General features: G+C 41.4%; 4 protein-coding genes across 9 annotated transcripts; 2 read left to right on the top strand and 2 right to left on the bottom strand.

Annotated features, from left to right (window-relative positions):
* Positions 1–194: 194 nt before the first annotated feature.
* Positions 195–1,039, bottom strand: LOC6731491 (COP9 signalosome complex subunit 8). Of its 2 annotated transcripts, XM_002078604.4 has the most exons (4): positions 883–1,039; positions 758–822; positions 534–709; positions 195–474 (listed from the first exon to the last, which is right to left on the bottom strand). In XM_002078604.4, the coding sequence occupies exons 1-4, from the start codon at positions 937–939 to the stop codon at positions 224–226; spliced, it is 549 nt and encodes a 182-aa protein (XP_002078640.1). In that variant the 5' UTR covers positions 940–1,039; the 3' UTR covers positions 195–223. The 2 variants fall into 2 exon arrangements, with proteins under 2 accessions (XP_002078640.1, XP_039147003.1); XM_039291069.2 differs by lacking the exon at positions 758–822 and having other exon boundaries at positions 883–1,012.
* Positions 1,040–1,169: 130 nt separating this feature from the next.
* LOC6731490 (40S ribosomal protein S13) lies at positions 1,170–2,166 on the top strand. The gene is made up of 3 exons (XM_002078603.4): positions 1,170–1,321; positions 1,547–1,674; positions 1,737–2,166. Exons 1-3 carry the CDS (start codon positions 1,299–1,301, stop codon positions 2,039–2,041), a joined length of 456 nt encoding a protein of 151 aa, XP_002078639.1. The 5' UTR covers positions 1,170–1,298; the 3' UTR covers positions 2,042–2,166.
* Positions 2,167–3,460: 1,294 nt separating this feature from the next.
* On the top strand, positions 3,461–10,308 carry LOC6731489 (probable multidrug resistance-associated protein lethal(2)03659). 3 transcript variants are annotated; one of them, XM_016178637.3, is made up of 10 exons: positions 3,461–3,636; positions 4,745–4,842; positions 4,913–4,998; positions 5,427–5,735; positions 6,141–6,349; positions 6,415–8,042; positions 8,099–8,622; positions 8,681–8,946; positions 9,008–9,937; positions 10,008–10,308. In XM_016178637.3, exons 2-10 carry the CDS (start codon positions 4,766–4,768, stop codon positions 10,044–10,046), a joined length of 4,068 nt encoding a protein of 1,355 aa, XP_016024167.1. In that variant the 5' UTR covers positions 3,461–3,636; positions 4,745–4,765; the 3' UTR covers positions 10,047–10,308. The 3 variants fall into 3 exon arrangements, with proteins under 3 accessions (XP_016024167.1, XP_016024168.1, XP_044779829.1); XM_016178638.3 differs by having other exon boundaries at positions 4,730–4,842; XM_044923894.1 differs by lacking the exon at positions 3,461–3,636 and adding an exon at positions 3,754–3,880.
* A 511-nt stretch (positions 10,309–10,819) lies between these two features.
* Positions 10,820–13,551, bottom strand: LOC6731485 (suppressor protein SRP40). Of its 3 annotated transcripts, none has more exons than XM_039291068.2 (5): positions 13,344–13,551; positions 12,190–12,362; positions 11,855–12,125; positions 11,189–11,770; positions 10,820–11,115 (listed from the first exon to the last, which is right to left on the bottom strand). In XM_039291068.2, the coding sequence occupies exons 1-5, from the start codon at positions 13,405–13,407 to the stop codon at positions 10,916–10,918; spliced, it is 1,290 nt and encodes a 429-aa protein (XP_039147002.1). In that variant the 5' UTR covers positions 13,408–13,551; the 3' UTR covers positions 10,820–10,915. The 3 variants fall into 3 exon arrangements, with proteins under 3 accessions (XP_039147002.1, XP_039147001.1, XP_002078634.1); XM_039291067.2 differs by having other exon boundaries at positions 11,189–11,987; positions 12,045–12,125; positions 13,344–13,550; XM_002078598.4 differs by having other exon boundaries at positions 11,189–12,125; positions 13,344–13,550.
* Between the last annotated feature and the right edge of the window lie 1,061 nt (positions 13,552–14,612).

Genomic DNA, 14,612 nt, shown 5'->3' with positions numbered 1-14,612 from the left:
GTGGTGAATTATAATTCTAGAGCCTTATTTTATAATTCTTAATTTTTTAGTATACTTCCAAAGGCTAATTGATACAAAACCCAATGGCGCGAATTCGGCAATTTAGCTAACATTATTAAATATGTATAATAACGATATTAATCGAGTTGTTTTTTAGATTAACTCGGGCTGTGTGACCATAACTTTCCTTCCAATTTATACAAAAATTGAAATTTATTGAGGCTTAATTCTCTAGGAAGGTTACAAACTCGGTCAACTTAAGCAGCTGGTCATCGTTTCCACGAGTTGGCGGTGCTTCCTGAACCTTGGGCTTCAGGATCACCCGGTCACCGTCCAGTTCCTCAGTCCAATTTAAGGCCGCACAGACGCGTTTCAATTCGTCCTCCGACATTAGTGACAATTCCAGTAGATTATGCTGGTAAATGGACACATAAGCGCTGCCCATTAGTTTGAACAGCTCTTCGCGTTGCTTATCTAAGTAGATACATTATGAGTTTTATAACCAGTTAGTAAGCTTTTAGGTATAGCCATACTTAGAAGATCCTCCACAGGTGACTTTACTCTTTCCGACCACTCATACTTGATGTGTTTGAAGAAATCGGCATAGTTATTGTTCTGCAGGGAAATATTGAGCAGGTTCAGTTGGATCAGTTCCTTGTCATCCTTTAGGTTAGCTGGAACTCTCATCCACAACAACTTGGCATCGGCCCTATAGCACACGATTAAAATATATATTTCTTTTGTATCAATCACTTACAGTTTGTTTTGATAGAGATAAATAGCAAGTAATTGCTGGTAGACTTCAGCTCCCAATTCGACTTGCTGTGAAAGTATGGGTTTCAAGAATTCCATCTGTAGTGAATATATTAAACAATCACTCACCTCGAATTCCTCGTTCTCAAGCCGTTCCACTACTTCACTATATTTATTTAAATGCATTTTATTGGTAAATTCTTGGTCGGGAAACAATAATGTGACCGTTTAGCGTGCTGCAAGAAATGAAACCTTCCCAAAGCACTCCTGTTCTTGTGTAGAGTTTAGCTAACAATAGTATACAAATATCGATAGCTAAATAATAACATTTAAGCAAAATAGCTTTCTATTACACATTAATAAATCCATTAATAGTCACTTAAATTAAAGTTTTGAATATCACAAGATATTGTAAGCGCAGTCTAAAAAATATCGTTAAGCATCCCGTTATCGATAGCTGCTTTGACAGGTCTCCACAATCGTAGAGCTGTCAACGTGCCAAAAGTCTCCACCTTCTTTTCGGTGTAAAAAACTAGACTATCAAGATGGGTCGTATGCACGCTCCTGGGTAAAAATGCAATTTTTCATTGTTTCCGATGCATGTGGGCCAATCTGAATGCATGCAAAATGTGTCTGCCGTGCGGGTCGAACGAATGAATGTGTTAAATGCGTTTCCCCGATGGTTTTAGTGGGTTAATTATCGACCGCAATGGCAAGCACATGGTGCAGACGTATTCGCGTTTGACAAGCGCCGCCATAAACGCGCACTAACAATTGTGTATTTCGTTCGCAGCAAGGGTATTTCCCAATCAGCCCTCCCCTACAGACGCACTGTCCCATCCTGGCTGAAATTGAACGCCGAGGATGTCAAGGACCAGATCAAGAAGCTGGGCAAGAAGGGTCTGACTCCCTCCAAAATCGGTGAGTACTTTCGAGTATGTTGTTGTTTGAGGTTATGTTAATCCGGATTTCGGTTTTCACAGGCATCATCCTGCGTGACTCGCACGGAGTTGCCCAGGTGCGTTTCGTCAACGGAAACAAGATCCTGCGCATCATGAAGTCGGTGGGTCTGAAGCCCGACATTCCCGAGGATCTGTACCACATGATCAAGAAGGCCGTCGCCATCCGCAAGCACTTGGAGCGCAACCGCAAGGACAAGGACGGCAAGTTCCGTCTGATTCTGGTTGAGTCCAGGATCCACCGCCTGGCCCGCTACTACAAGACCAAGAGCGTCCTGCCCCCCAACTGGAAATACGAGTCGAGCACCGCCTCCGCCTTGGTTGCCTAAGTTCTTGATTCGCTAGTTGGTAGTTTGTTTTCAAGTCTTGCGGGGTCCTACATTTCCACCAATGTACAACCAATAAACCCAACAAATAAAACTGGAAATCGAAACTATTTTATAGACTAAACAAATGATGTGTGGTTTATTTACTTGAATGATTTCCAAGCTCAAATTTGATACTTTTTACCTGTGTTAGCTTTAATTCTAATTCGGCGGCATTCCCAATAATGGAACTTTGTGAAACAGCTTAGAGGATGTGGACTGAAACACAAAATGCTTTTAAATATGTGCAGCCAAGTCTGGTGTGTGGTCATACCATAATATTTTTAGGAACAACATGATAAATTCATTTCAATTTTGAAAGTGCGCTTTGGGAATGCTTTTATTTATGTCTTGATCATCGCTTATACCTTGATTGTTAGAGCTGAACGTTTTTTTTTTAATTCCTGGTGTGTTAAAACTGTATTTCCTAATTAGGGCGGTGTTTTAAATTTCGAAATGGAGGTTAGGCTCTATAACTTTAAAAACACCTATTCAAATAACGAAATTGGAATGTTCCACTCTTTAACATTCACTTGTTGCATGGTTCGCAGCAAGAAACTGCAAATCACATTTATACATAAATATATACAAATGCTTTTATGTATGTGTCACACTAGGGGGTAGCACACAGTTAACAATTGTACAGTGGTAGTTCTTGAAAGTGAATGACTAAGGATGTTTGAATCTCTGATGGACTTTAGTCGCGTTAACATCATTTTCTTTGCGGAACTGCTTTTTCAGTTTCAAATACATGCGTATGTATTTATATGGGAGGTCTCCCCATCCCGTGGCCAATAATGCCATTGATTAACATTTATATTTTTGTGAAAATCAAACAGTTATCGCGCTTCCGTTATAAATCTTACTGTCAATAATCCTAAGTAGAATAAAATTAGGAATTCACATGCTTACATTATATATACTACTGTATGCTATAAATTTGTCTAATACCAGCATGCTTGTGTATATATACATACATACATACATACATACAACTTATATGAAACATTGTTGAGATGGTTTCATGTTATAAAAGCCCGATTGGAGTTGGAGTTGGAGTTTGTCTTGGGATGATGGAAAAAACTACCTAACGATGTTGTTATACACAGTGCGTTCTCATAACACCGAAATAACTAAGATAACGCACATTAAGTGTTGTATTTGGTAAAATGTTATATCGAGTTAAATACTCGATACAGAGTTAATACAGATATCAAATTTCTATGCCATTTGGTTAAGACTAAATATTTCTAAACGAAGGGAGCAGTAACTATGGTGGTTCCCGTTAGGCAGACTCTTCTGTAGCTCGGGAGCGCCTGGGGTTGGGGGCGAATTTCGTATTTAGAGCCGATAGCCGCCGAAACCGAAACCGCCAGTGTTCAGAATTCAGCATTCAGTAGCCTGCTGCTCTTTCTGGCGCTCGGACCGAAGTTTGTTTTATTATTTACAACATCTGTATATAGTTTTTGTGTTGCTTTGCCGGGTCTTCTATCGCGATTTTCTCACGTTCGCCAGCAACAATAACCATATTGTTGAATGTAAACAATATTGAAACAAAAGTACGTACATAGTACATTGGATTTGCAAGCAATGGCAATTATTTTAATTGTGCGCTCGCCGATTGCTTGGTAATTTGTGTGCCTGAAAAAATCCATGTGATTAGATAATTTACAGACAAACGAAAAACCATCGATGCGGCCTTTATCTGTGCGCAATTATTGTTTGTTGGCCGATAAGTGTAATGTACATTTGCATTTGTACATTTGGATAAAAGTTTCCCTTTTTTGTGCCACCAACAACGTGGTACGTTTCTCACACCCGCACATAAATATATAGATATTTACATACGTACATACATACTTATATTCCGAATGGGTAAACGGTAAATGCTCGAAGTGCTTATTCTGGGCGGGTGTGAGTAGAACAGGGAGAGAGTAAGAAACAGACAATTACAGTAGATCCCAATTGGGAGATATACGCATTACAACATACAACGGTCAACTGTTAAGCTACAGAGCTTATAGAAGGATATAAAAAAGCCGGTAAAACGGAGGCTATTTTTGGAATCTTTAATATGTATATGCTTATAAATAAGGGATTAGTCTTTCGCCGCCTGATGAAATTGACTGTATTACTCATCCAAAAATCATAAATAAATAAACTTAAACAAAATATCTGTACTGTATTTTAAAAAAGCGACTTTGTAACTTGAGGATGTAAAACATGTGCGCGGTGTAACATGCACTGTTACCAGTTGTTCACTGTACTGCGAAATGGCAAACGCGTGTTTGGTTTTAGGGAACCAAACCCCTCTTCAACATTGCTGATTCCCTGGGCCCGTCGTTACAGCAAGCCCTATTATGACGAACTACAAACTCATGAGCAGTGAGAGTGACACATTTGCCAACCGCCCCTGTCGCCCAAACCCATGGGTTTTCCACTAAAAAATAAATAGTACGTCGACTTTCTTGGAGTCGTCAAGCCAACGTCAATACGTAGCGTTGATAAATGAAACGGCAATGTTTGTTTGATTAAGATGTGCCGTGTTTGTGCTCATATCGACTTTTGTTCTAGAACCACTCAGCTGAATTACATATTTCCCTTATCCAATACAGCTCAGTTCATTATTTATCTATTACGCTGCTTATACAGCCTTTTTTATTTCAGTTTCTTTAGAGGCAGTACAACATGCAGTCGCTGAAAACGGCAGATTTGCCGGAAAATCCACGGGAACATTGCAATTTTGTTTCGGCAGCATGTTTCTGGTGAGCATAGTAACTAACATTTAATTTAAACATATTAATGGCTTTAATTTTTTTTTACCAATATACGTAGGTACACCATGCCGACTTTTATCAAGGGTCGGAAACGCACATTGGATACCAAGGATCTTTACAGAGCCTTAAAAGAGCACAAATCAGGTATGGTGAAATTGTGATTATGATTCACCAAATGGTGAATTGCGAAATTCTAAATCGATTTGAGCATAAATACATCAATGGAGACGTTTTATTATCTTTGCAAGTCATAGTTGTGCATGAAAGACAGTAGATAATGAAGTGATCACTCCACATGTCTTCACTTCAAGCAGACTTATATTTTCCGAACGCACTGTATGTAGTTATCATGGGAACAATTCATTTTACTGATCGATGCACGTACATTGTACATAGTATGTTCGTTGACCGGCTTAATTGATTTGCTTTATGTCTTCAATTGTTTCCATGATTTTGTGTTTCTTTTTCACCAATTGATAATTGTGTCTCTGGGTAATTGTTGTTTTCGTAATCCGAATTTATTGAGTCTCTTATCTGTGATTAAATTGTGTTAATTTGTGCAATTTTTCCAGAGACTCTGGGGAACAAATTGTGCGCTTCCTGGGAATTGGAACTTGAGAAGACCAAAGGAAAGCCCAATTTGTTAAGAGCCCTTCTCCGAGTTTTTGGCTGGTACTTCGCACTGCTTGGCCTGGTGCTTTTCCTGCTGGAATTGGGTCTTCGAACGCTTCAGCCAATCTTCTTGCTGAAACTCATCGCCTACTACACACATGGCTCGGAATCGATTGAGTCGGCCTATTACTATGCAGCTGGAGTGATCCTGTGCAGTGCCCTCAATGTCATCATAATGCATCCTTATATGCTAGGCACAATGCATGTGGGTGAGTCAAGTGTTTCCCTTCTAACAAGTCATTTTATTTTGTACATAAGTTCAACACAACTTACATAAGGTTGGTATATTCTTAACACCCGATGTATCATTCCTACAAGCTAATAAACTAAAAAATAATTTATGCTGGGTCAACGTTTTTAACTATTGTAGAATGTCTTAATTACTCTATTTGGTAATTCCCCTAATTCGTTTTAAACGATGTCGGCATGTATAAAAAACTGACAAAAAATTAGCAATCTGGATTTAATTAGGTAATCTGCGTCCCACTTAGTGTCTGGTTGTTAAATAGTATAGTTTGAAGCTTTATTTGCGATACAAAGGGCTGTAATCATTTAATTTTTTAAACTATTTGCCATCAAAGGTACTTAAACTGATACTGCTGATATTTTCGCAGGACTCAAGATGCGCGTAGGTATGTGCAGCATGATCTACCGCAAGGCGCTACGGCTGAGTAAGTCGGCACTGGGAGACACCACAGCTGGACATGTGGTGAACCTTATGTCGAACGACGTGGGACGTCTCGATCTGGCTACCATATTCGTACATTACTTGTGGGTGGGACCGCTGGAGACCCTCTTTATCACATACCTGATGTACCGTGAGGTGAGCAAGGCGATAATCTTTTGAACCCAAAATATCACTATTAACAAACCCAAATAATTTTACAGATTGGAATCGCTGCTGTGTTTGGTGTGGCCTTCATGTTGCTGTTCATCCCCCTGCAGGCGTATCTGGGAAAGAGAACATCGGTGTTGCGACTCCGAACCGCCTTACGCACAGACGAAAGGGTACGGATGATGAACGAAATCATCTCGGGCATTCAGGTGATCAAAATGTACGCATGGGAACTGCCTTTCGAATATATGGTGGCCTTTGCACGTAAGAAGGAGATAAATGCCATCCGCCATGTGTCCTACATCCGTGGAATTCTGCTCTCCTTCATCATCTTCCTGACGCGTGTCTCAATTTTCCTGAGTCTGGTGGGATATGTGCTGCTCGGGACGTTCCTAACCCCGGAAGTGGCGTTCTTGATCACAGCCTACTACAATATCCTGCGTACCACTATGACGGTGTTCTTTCCCCAGGGCATCTCCCAAATGGCGGAGACCCTGGTGTCCATTAAGCGTGTCCAGAAGTATATGCAGTCCGACGAGACGAATGTGATGGATATGAGTGTGGATCTTACTGAGGATTTCCAAGGCAGCAATCAGGAAACGGTTCATGCCGATGGAGATGAGGAGCGCGACGAAGCTGAGGATAAGCTTTTAGGTCCACCAATAGCCACTATTAATGAGAACGCCAAGTTGTCGGAGGCGGGAATCTCTATTAGCGGTCTTATGGCCAAATGGGATGTTAACTCCCCCGATTACTCGCTTAATGGTGTAAACCTTCGTGTTCAGCCTGGAACCATGCTGGGTATTGTCGGACGCACTGGATCCGGTAAATCCAGTCTTATCCAAGCCATCCTTGGTGAACTGCCCGCAGAGTCTGGCGAGATAAAGGTTAATGGCTCCATGTCGTATGCTTCGCAAGAACCGTGGCTCTTTTCCGGCACTGTGCGACAAAATATTCTCTTTGGCCAGCCTATGGATCGTCGTCGATACGCTAAGGTGGTAAAGAAGTGTGCCCTGGAGCGAGATTTCGAGCTGCTCCCGTTCAAGGATAAAACCATAGTTGGAGAACGTGGAGCTTCCCTGTCCGGTGGCCAAAAGGCGAGAATCAGTTTGGCAAGAGCTGTTTACCGGGAGACCTCCATTTACCTGCTGGATGATCCACTGAGTGCCGTGGACACCCATGTGGCCCGCCATCTCTTCGAGCAGTGCATGCGTGGCTATCTACGCGAGCGAATTGTCATATTGGCCACTCATCAGCTCCAGTTCTTGCAGCACGCCGATCAGATTGTCATCATGGATAAGGGTCGTGTAAGCGCCGTGGGCACCTACGAGTCTCTACGCGAATCCGGATTGGACTTCGCCACCATGCTAGCCGATCCAGAGCGCGATGAGCAATCAGAGGAGCGATCACGGTCGCGATCGGGCAGCTACACCCACAGCCATTCGGACCAGCGACGCAACAGCGAGCAATCCCTGCTTTCCATGGCAGATTCGTGCATGGATGACCTCGAGGCGGAGCAAGCTAACAACCAGGAACGTCAGGAGGCTGGCCAAATCGGCCTGCGATTGTACAGCAAATACTTCAAAGCGGGAGGCGGTTTCTTCGCCTTCTTCGTGATGATGGGCTTCTGTGTGCTCTCGCAAGGATTGGCCTCCCTGGGTGACTATTTTCTCTCATATTGGTAAGGAATTGGGATTTCTTCAGTAAATATATAATATATATATTTTTACATTTTAGGGTTACTAAAAAGGGAAATGTGGCTTACCGTGCAGATAATAATGACACAACTCGCTCTGAGGAACTCGAACCTCGCCTGTCGACATGGCTGCGTGATATAGGATTGTCCGTGGATGCTGAAATGCTGGATACTTATATATTCACGGTGATCACAGTACTGACCATCCTGGTGACCGTGGCTCGCTCGTTTTTATTCTTTAATTTGGCCATGAAAGCCTCAATTCGTCTGCACAATTCCATGTTCCGCGGCATCACCCGAGCTGCTATGTACTTCTTCAATACGAATCCATCTGGGCGCATTCTAAACCGTTTCTCAAAGGATATGGGACAAGTTGACGAGATACTGCCTGCCGTGATGATGGACGTCATCCAGATTTTCCTTGCGCTTGCTGGCATTGTGATCGTCATAGCCGTTGTCAATCCGCTGTTCCTTATTCCAACCGTAGTACTGGGGATTATTTTCTATCAATTGCGCACCTTTTATCTAAAGACATCAAGAGATGTAAAGCGCATGGAAGCAATTAGTGAGTCCCTATTACGAAAATACCTTCCACATTTATTTCATTACCTTTTTTCGAATAGCTCGGTCTCCAGTATACTCGCATTTAGCTGCCTCGTTGACCGGTCTGTCCACCATTCGTGCCTTTGGAGCCCAACGTGTTCTGGAGGCGGAGTTCGACAATTACCAGGATATGCATAGCTCCGCATTTTATATGTTCATTAGCACATCTCGAGCCTTCGGATATTGGCTTGACTGCTTCTGTGTGATTTACATAGCCATCATTACTCTCAGCTTCTTCATCTTTCCTCCTGCGAACGGAGGCGATGTCGGTCTGGCCATTACGCAGGTAAGCAAAGACGGATTAGTATTTGATTGTTGAACTCATATAATCTCTCTGTGTCCTACAGGCCATGGGAATGACCGGCATGGTTCAGTGGGGAATGCGTCAGTCCGCCGAGCTGGAAAATACGATGACAGCTGTGGAGCGAGTGGTTGAGTACGAGGACATTGAACCGGAAGGAGCATTGGAAGCTCCGGCCGATAAGAAGCCACCAAAGTCCTGGCCAGAGCAGGGAAAAATCGTTTTCGACGAGCTAAGCTTGCGCTATACGCCGGATCCAAAGTCGGAGAATGTGCTCAAGTCACTCAGTTTCGTAATAAAACCTAAAGAGAAAGTAGGCATCGTGGGACGCACTGGAGCGGGAAAGTCTTCGCTGATTAATGCGCTGTTCCGACTTTCCTACAACGATGGATCTGTGCTCATAGACAAGAGGGATACAAGTGAGATGGGTTTGCATGACCTGCGCAGCAAAATCTCGATCATACCGCAGGAACCCGTGCTGTTTTCCGGCACTATGCGATATAACTTGGATCCCTTCGACGAGTATAGCGATGAGAAGCTGTGGCGCTCCCTGGAGGAGGTTAAGCTAAAGGAGGTGGTGGCTGATCTTCCTAGTGGCTTGCAGAGCAAAATCACCGAGGGCGGAACCAACTTCAGCGTTGGCCAGCGCCAGTTGGTCTGTTTGGCGCGGGCTATACTGCGTGAGAATCGGATCTTGGTGATGGACGAGGCCACGGCCAATGTGGATCCCCAGACAGATGGCCTCATCCAAACCACCATACGCAACAAGTTCAAGGAGTGCACTGTGCTGACGATAGCCCATCGCTTGCACACCATCATGGACTCGGACAAAGTCTTGGTGATGGACGCTGGACGAGCGGTGGAGTTCGGAACGCCCTATGAACTGCTAACGCTGGCGGATTCTAAGGTGTTCCACGGTATGGTGAAGCAGACGGGTCACGCCACCTATGAGAGTCTGCTGAAAATCGCACAAAAGGTTCGTTTTAATTCGTTCGTTTAGCACACGAAAAGCAAATATTGTTAATTACTTTACAAATTGATTACAGGCATTCGAAAACAGCCAGAATCACAGTCTTTCCTCGTGAGAATCAGCTATCATGTGTTTGTCACCGAATCTTTAGCTGGCTAATCATAGTTTAAGTAATCATAATGTTTTTGAATGTGTTATTTTGTGTGAATGTAAATATGTTTGTCCGTGTGTGTGCTTTAAATACTTTATATATGTAACTTAAAAACTGTATAGGAAACCTTTGTTTAATCTACTATCTGTATTTATTAAACATTCACTAAGAGCAAAGAAGTGCCTTTAAAAATAAATGAAATATTTTCTCTGTTGCTAATCTACAACTATTCACGTAGTTCTATTGGTTTACGTTATATGGTTATCGTAACGCTTCATTTCTTACGTTGCCTACGTTATGGAATTGTTATACCAGTTACTCATACTCAGTAACTATAGTGCTCTCTCTTTTTTTATTTAGTTAAGTGTAAAACCATATTAGTCACATAAGTTTAAGGCGTGTAAGGACTTTTTCATTGCTAAGAGGTGATTTTGTTTAATGAGATATACTATCAATTCATAGTTTTTGAAGAGACAGTGTAATTGGATAAAGTCACAAATACTCAATTTTGCAAGCTTTGACTTGGCTTATATTCCTTTCAAGAATCTGTACCTTAGATGTTAGATAAGAAGCTAAGGGTTTTTCCTGCTCACGAAAATAATATAGTTTAATATTTTAAGTCATTTTCATTTCATTAAAGACAGCTGTTTGGGGATTAATCCATCAATCAATTAAATTGGAACAAAATAAGCTCTATGATAAAGCATTATGAAAAAAGCCTCGAGTGTCAAAGTATGTAAATTGATACAAGGTAAGCGTTTATTATTTAATAATGAATTCAAATTACTAACAAATATATATGTACATAATTCATAGTATTCTCCGGCTATCTCTTAAAGCACGTTTTTAAGTCCCATCGCCAAGAGAAGAATCATGGCGCCAAGTGAAACCTTCAGGCTAGTGCTTCCATTGCATCGATCCGTCAAGCAGATATCGCACTGATCGGCAGAGTCTTCTGTTATGTCAAGCTCCTTTCGAACAGCCTGGCAGCCGGATACTTCTTCGGGCACCTTAACACAACCACGGTTTAACACTGGTCAAAAGAGAAACATTTAAATTTAATATCTTGTATAACAATCGAGTTCCAAATAACGCCGTGTGCTCACCTCCGTCCTTGTAGATGCTGTAACAGGCCGCAATTTTGTAATTTGTTGGGGGAGAAGGTGAAGTGCTTATGGGTGGCGAAGAAGTTGTCGAACTGGTTGAAGATTCGGACGACGACGAATCTGTGGCGGTTGAACCTCCATTTGTGGTGGAGGAAACAGTCGAAGATTCGGAAGTTGAAGAATCTGTAGTGGAGGAATCCAAAGAGCTGCTGCTTGAATCTTCATTTGTAGTCGAGGAATCAGTCGACGAATCGGTTGTAGAATCGGAGGTTGAAGAATCTGTTGTGGAGGAACCCAAAGAGCTGCTGCTGGAATCTTCATTTGTGGTGGAGGAAGCAGTCGTTGAGTCTGTTGTAGAATCGGAGGTTGAAGAATCAGACGTGGAAGAGCCCAAAGAGCTGGTGCTAGAATCTGCATTTGTGGTGGAGGAATCAGTCGACGATTCGGTTGTAGAATCGGAGGTTGAAGAATCTGTCGTGGAGGAACCCAAAGAACTGGTGCTAGAATCTCCATTCGTGGTGGAGGAAGCAGTCGACGAATCTGTTGTAGAATCGGAGGTTGAGGAATCTGACGTGGAAGATCCCAAAGAACTGGTGCTAGAATCTCCATTCGTGGTGGAGGAAGCAGTCGATGAATCGGAGGTTGAAGAATCTGACGTGGAAGAACCCAAGGAGCTGGTGCTAGAATCTCCATTCGTGGTGGAGGAAGCAGTCGACGAATCTGTTGTAGAATCGGAGGTTGAGGAATCTGACGTGGAAGAACCCAAAGAACTGGTGCTAGAATCTCCATTTGTGGTGGAGGAAGCAGTCGACGAATCTGTTGTAGAATCGGAGGTTGAGGAATCTGACGTGGTGGATGAAGCTGTTGAAGAATCTGTTGTAGAAGCTGAAGCGGCTGTTGAAGAATCCTCAATTGTAGTGGATCCCGTTGTGGAGTCCTGTGCAGGTGTAAAGCGTGGATATATTAATACAATAGGGATTGGGATGCATTTTACAACGTACATCGTCTACAGCTCGTGGCATCACGGAAAGAAGAGACCGCTTGAACGGATTGAAGGCGGCCATCGTATCCAAGCCAAAAGCGGCTGAGACATCATCTAGAGTGCAAGAAACCGTCGGAACCGTTTCCACAAGGCACTCGCTTCCAACGCAACTGTAGCATTCCAGGGCATTCGCTGGAAAAGGTGAGTGGGTAAGAGGTGAATCAGTAGAATGGAGAGGAGTGGGCAGGTTGCCCGAAGGCCGAACGAGATAAAATTCGTCGCCCAAGAGCGGGCAATAACTCTGATTGATAAATCAAATACTAAGATAACATCGAAACGATTGCCACACCAAGCAAATCTGGCTACTTTCTACGCTCGCATTGTGCTTCTTTTTAGGTTATTGTACTTTAATTTTCCTTTATCAGATAACCTTTTCACTCGATGGGCCCATTTTAATCTGGAGCACGGTCGATATATATATGTACAACGAGAATTGTTTATACACATATTCCTTGTGTTACCAACTCATAAAAATTGGTCAATATACACAGGTGATGTGTTGTTATCTTTGAACTTATGAATCAAGCTAAGAAAATTACATGGAAAGCACAACATTTCGTAATATTTAACTATTAGAAGTGCAGATTTAATACCCATCAGTTTTAATCATATTTTCTTAAGCCATTTTACTACGAATATAAGTAATAGTAAAATACATATAATTTTAAGTTTTCACAATAAAGCAAAATTTTAAAAGGAAAAATAGTAGGAACTTTCGTAGCCTTTAAATTCTATAGTTAGTTCATAAAAATGTTCAATTCAAATGGCCTAATATAGGATATTTTTATTTTTTCGAATTATTCTTATATTTTTAAAATATTTAAGATAATTTTCCGATTCTAAATATGGAGGTTAAAAGCTTTTTGCGGCAACAAAACTAATTTCAATAATGGAACTGTCCATGGCACTATTTTCGACTGGAATTTCTGTGAACACGAATGATAAGATGTCCCGGATGTTTAAGTTTTTTTCTTGTTTTTTCGAACTAAGTTCATAAGTTTTCGGTAAATTCCATTTGTCGTCCGTCAATCAATTATTTATTAAGCTCTGCATTACTCAATCAATTGTCTTGGCGTGTGTTGCACTTTTAGATAATTGTATTAAATGTCCAACCTGGCCAAAGAGTTGAGCTAGCACAAATTGCCATCAGCAAAAGGTTGACTGTGATCACACGCATGTTTCCTTGTTCTTCCTTTTGACCGAAAGGATATTAGCCGAGTTGAATATTATCAGCGAGAATCGGAGCGAATAAAGGATGGGAATCGCACTGCACGACGGTTGAAAGGGAACTACCAATTAAATATAATGTTAACCTGGCTTTTCTGGCGTTTTTATCATTTTCAGTCACTGATAAGCGCCGCGGCAGCGAAAGGAAGGCAGAGCGCTCGCTTTGTTTAGGCCAACCCACGGTGTGGCAATAAAAGTTAATGGCCAGACAATCGTTGCCGATAAGGAGTTTTAGGGTCCTCGGGGAAATACTGGGCATTCACTTCCTCAGGATGTGTGATAATATTCAGCGTTTTGGCTCTTTGTGAAAGTCCGCAACTGCTTTATTGGTCGGCCAATCGATCTACGTTTTTCTGTTACTTCTTCAAGTGGCATTGACCCACCAATTAGCTAAAGTTTCCTGGAATCTTAAGCTGATACAATCATTCCTGCTGGCCACATTTAGTCACAATATTTGGGCAAAAGCATTCACTAACTTGGGCAACGTGATGGCTCGACCTGGAAATCTTATCTATGAAAATTTCTAATCAGTCGGATACAATTCTAATTAGCTCAATAAGTCTAAGACATTTCTCGGCTTTATGATATCTTTCGTTAGTAATATGCCCAAATGCTTAAACAAATATGTATGTATATGAACTTGGAAGATATAGGCACTTGGAAAAATAGAGCTCTGATTGCAAACAGCAACATTTCAATTACAATATAAATATTACTTTCTAATTACTATGATAAATATTATATTAATATATACTTTTTCCGAAAAATACATTTAATAAAATTTACACTGATTTTAAATACACTTTTTTTTGAGTGTAAAGCAATAAGTATTTGTACTTTCTGTTGGCCGTTCACGTTGCCAAAAGAATTTCGATAAATAATCTTGCAATATCAGTGCAGCCAAATGCCATTTAATTCATTTATTTAGTATGATTCATTGCTTTCTAGCGTGGTTAAATAAACAGTATTATGTACATTTATTTATTATGATTCATACATTTTTGGACAGCTGCCTAATATATGAGCACCGAAATCATGGTTTCTTTTTCCACTTTGTTTGGACATTGGAACTTCAAAAACTTTTGTTTGGCTTGTCAACTACGTAGAAATTACTTAAAAAATGATTTATTGATTTGCCTTCAATTACACCCGATA

This window comes from Drosophila simulans, chromosome 2L, assembly GCF_016746395.2.
Source record: "Drosophila simulans strain w501 chromosome 2L, Prin_Dsim_3.1, whole genome shotgun sequence".
In the NCBI taxonomy this organism is placed as follows: domain Eukaryota; kingdom Metazoa; phylum Arthropoda; class Insecta; order Diptera; family Drosophilidae; genus Drosophila; species Drosophila simulans.
This window is presented reverse-complemented; position numbering and strand designations above follow the sequence as displayed.